The sequence below is a fragment of the Sinocyclocheilus anshuiensis genome, unplaced genomic scaffold (assembly GCF_001515605.1).
Source record: "Sinocyclocheilus anshuiensis isolate Anshui unplaced genomic scaffold, SAMN03320099.WGS_v1.1 scaffold2322, whole genome shotgun sequence".
In the NCBI taxonomy this organism is placed as follows: domain Eukaryota; kingdom Metazoa; phylum Chordata; class Actinopteri; order Cypriniformes; family Cyprinidae; genus Sinocyclocheilus; species Sinocyclocheilus anshuiensis.
In genome coordinates, this window is record NW_015556110.1 from 89,306 (window position 1) to 93,303 (window position 3,998).

Consider the following 3,998-nt stretch of genomic DNA (forward strand, 5'->3'; position numbering starts at 1 on the left):
TTGAACCTTAAAGAATGTCAACATATTCTGTTACACCACATCCACAAAATAATGATCTTTAAAAAAGCATCATATGACCCCTTTAAATATCTCTGTTGCATTCTGTTTTTCCGTGTCTCACCAGGAGATGCCGCTGTTGACTGGAACGATCATTTAACCGACCGTAAACTCGCTGCTCTCAGGTAAACGTGTCACTCAAGACATCATCGGTGTGGTATGCCAAACTCGCATGCCATTGTAAACAAAGAAAAAGGAACTAGACATCATAGACGGTGCAAATTTACCTGGATTTTATTAAGAACTTTTTTTGTTTACAGCTCTAAAACCCGGAAGGGATTAGCATTTTTGAGCCGTGTTGCCTCTGGATTTTAATTTGGGTTTGAACTTTGAAGATGTTTTGAGTAAAAGTTTACGTGCTTTAGGAATCAGACAACCGTTGTAGTCTTTAATCATATAAATCTATACATATCTTTGTTTTTTTTTTTATGTAGGAACTTACGGCTGTTGTTGTTTACCATGGCATGTATTATTAAATTAGAATATGCTAATTAGAACAGTTCCCATTGGTCTGTGGCTGAAGCTGCCCTGTAATGGGCGGGGTTTTGAGAGCAGAGAGTGCGTGTGTGGAGCGGTTGTGTTGGACGGGGTATTTCTCTGAACTGAGAGGTGCTGTTATTAATGTGAACTGGACCTGCGTTTGCACACTACCGCTGATATGGAGCCCAGACAACAGGGTGAGCTTACTTTCCAAACACTTTCATCTCTTATTGTTCTGTAAATATGCGTGTGCATGTAAATGTATTTGAATACTTCTGCAAATATGGTTTCACTTTCTTGTGTATCCTCAAATAACTTGAGTAGTCCTTCACTGAAGAGGCACGTTATGTTATACTGGTTTTATTTTTGCATACTAGAAACATAGATATGATAGATTAGAACAGATAACTAGACAGCTAACAAATATTAGGCTATTTAAAATTCGTATGTACATGTTTTTGTAGTCGAGTTCATTTAGGCTTCATTCTAACGATGTGCATGAGTTTAAGCCAGACTTGTGATCAAGTTTTCCATGGATCTGTTGTCAAAACACGTAAATAAATGAGGGAATTAGATGCAGCTCCTCCCTCTCTCTCTCTCAAGTTCCTTTAGGTACTGTGATCTGGACTGTCCTGAGCTAAATAATTGAAATCTTGTGACCAGATATATTCCAGTGGTAGTACCAGTGAATTGGCTGGTCTTTAACTAAACAAAACTGTACAGTTTAGTAGTATAGACATCCTGTTGGCACTGAGTACTGTGTTGCTCCACCAATCTAACAAGCTCTAATGACAGGGTTGGGCAATGAAAAGTCATATAATTATCAATCAATGTCAGTGTAATAAACACACTTTTTGGTATACTGTTTGAGATCTAGGCAAGGATCATCAGCACCTGTACCATCAAGACCAGTGATAACCAATGAATTCATATTTGAACAGTAAACATAAAGAAACAAACAGTAACATAGTTAAGCTGTAGTATAGTAAATAAAATTATGGCAATGACAAAAATTCTATATACATACATATATATATATATATATATATATATATATATATCAAACGGCTCTGCTGTTGTTGTTGTTGTTGTTGTTGTTATAGTAGTACAGTACAGTGAAGTTAAAACAAATAGCAGTTTATGGTATAGTGTAGTATTTTTATAGAATGTAAATCATTTATTTTTAATTTATAATGATGTATTTTAGAATTATTTATTTTATATTTATGTAATTTTTATAATTTGACTAGACAAAATGCAAGTAGATTTACAGTAAAGTAGTTGAGTTTGTGAATAGTTCATATAAAGTCAATGTATCTTTGCACTCATAGTAGGATTTAGTATAGGAGTACAGTATAATATAGTGCATTATTGTAAAAGAAGTACACAAACCTGAAAATAGTATATTTATAATGTGTAGTTATAGTTTAATGTTATTAATACATTTGTTTAAAAAGCGCTAAAGTCAATGCATATATGTACACATTTCTGCATTTATACTTTAATCTTTTGCTTGTTTTGACAATCATACTTCACAGAGCTGTACTCTAGCGTACTGACTCCTGAAGCAATAGTAGACTGGGGTAAGAGCTTGCTGTGCAATGTAATGAAAGTGAATGTGACAAACCCAACCTCTGTAGCCATGTAGATCACTCCATTTCCACCTCTTGAGCTGATGGATGAGTTGTGTGTAGCTCTTTGACATAGGTGCTTTAAGATGCAAGTAGACAGCCATGTCAAAGACTTTAGCACGTTCAAAACTTGTAGACACTTCTAAACCCTAGAAATGTGACATTATTTGATTGACAGACCCTTTGTTGTGCTTTAAATGCATGCCATGTTGAAGTTCCCTGAATGAGACAACATGGGTTTGATATGCATGTCTGTGTAAATTTTGTTTTTGAATTATGTTGAATATCTCACTTCAGTTCTTTGCTGTTGAATGCAGCCTGATTGCATGTTCTTGTGAGATTTGAGTGGCATTTTGTAATTTGTAATCTATTTGGTGTATCAGCTCATGAATCAGATCATGTAATGTTCTCCTTATTTTCAATCTGCTGAACCACAGAAGACAGAGAAACTTTCCATGCAGGTAAGTCTCAAAAACATCTAATTTCATGTGAAGGATGTAGCTTAGCAGAGTTTTAAAAGCAATCCATTACACACTTTGCATGGTCACCATCTGGAATTTCCTGCCAGTCACTAAATACTCTGTGGTGTCTCTGTGCAGCATTCAGACAGAATTAAATCCAGTCAGATAATCACTAAGGAAAAATCCCTCAGATTACTCCGGCAAAGCCAGAAATTTACGCAATAGTTTACTGAACCATGCCCTTAAATTATACTGCTTTATTTCAAGCTCCAAATAGCTTGTGCTTGCATTATTGAAATATTTAGTGAAAAAAAAACTGCTAAACTGCTATTGTTAACTAACTAACTAACTTTTAGTTAACTGTTAACTAAAAATAAATAAATAAATAAAAACTGAATAGAAAAATGTAAATACTAATAAAAAAAATTTAAAAAAATTACATTTAACCTAAAATTTTAATGATATAAAGATATGTATATATAAAAATAAAAGCTATAAATATTACTAAACACAGTAATAGTATATAAATAATACTAATATAACACTAACTTGTGCAATTGGGTTAATGTTTATTTAGCTGTTGTTTTATAGAATTTGTGCTGATTTGCATTTAGTTCAGTGTTTGGATACAAGATTTAGTTTGTGTGTGTGTGTGTGTGTGTGTGTGTGTGTGTGTGTGTGTGTGTGTGTGTGTTTTTGCTGTTTTCATTGTTTTATAGAATTTGTGCTGATTTGCATTTAGTTCAGTGTTTGGATACAAGATTTTGTTTGTGTGTGTGTGTGTGTGTGTGTGTGTGTGTGTGTGTGTGTGTGTGTGCATCACTGAGACTAATACCACAAAAATGTACACTATAAAAGTTATTTACACAAAATGCTGAACGTAATAATAGGCCAGATGCCTATTATTTAGTTTTATTTCCATAGCAGGTAACTGAATGCATTAACACATTAACATTATTAAAGTTGTGATTAATTAGTTTAATTAATTGACAGCATTGTTTTACAGTACATAGATTACACAGATTAAAATAGTATCTCAAATATTTAATCATTTGTTTTCTTGATCATCTCTAGTCTGGATTTGAATGCCTTTGTCTTAAAGGGGTGGTTCACTTGGTTTTTTCTAGGCTTGATTGTGTTTATGGGGTGCAGTCTAACATGTGTTAATGCTTCGTTTTTTTAAAAACGCATTATTTTTAACGTAACTTACCTTTATTCCACACCTCTCTGTCCCTTCTCTGAGAAACGGGCTGATAATTTCCTTCTTTTATGAAGCACCTCCCTCAGAAATAGGCGATGGGCTCTGATTAGTTAGCTAGCCCAGTGTGTTGTGATTGGCTAAACCGCCTCTAGTGCGCGTCTAAACATC

At 34.0% G+C, this 3,998-nt stretch overlaps 1 protein-coding gene across 4 annotated transcripts in view; it reads left to right on the forward strand.

Annotated features, from left to right (window-relative positions):
- Positions 1–544: 544 nt before the first annotated feature.
- The window catches only part of LOC107676250 (tumor protein D53-like), an 18,964-nt gene continuing 15,510 nt past the window's right edge, over positions 545–3,998 (forward strand). Inside the window, exons 1-3 of one of the 4 annotated variants that reach the window (XM_016470764.1) lie at positions 545–734; positions 2,076–2,120; positions 2,606–2,629. In XM_016470764.1, coding sequence (XP_016326250.1) covers positions 716–734; positions 2,076–2,120; positions 2,606–2,629 — 88 coding nt within the window. In that variant the 5' untranslated portion in view covers positions 545–715. The remainder of the gene's footprint in view (positions 735–2,075; positions 2,121–2,605; positions 2,630–3,998) is intronic. The other 3 variants (XM_016470765.1, XM_016470766.1, XM_016470767.1) reach the window with 3 other exon arrangements.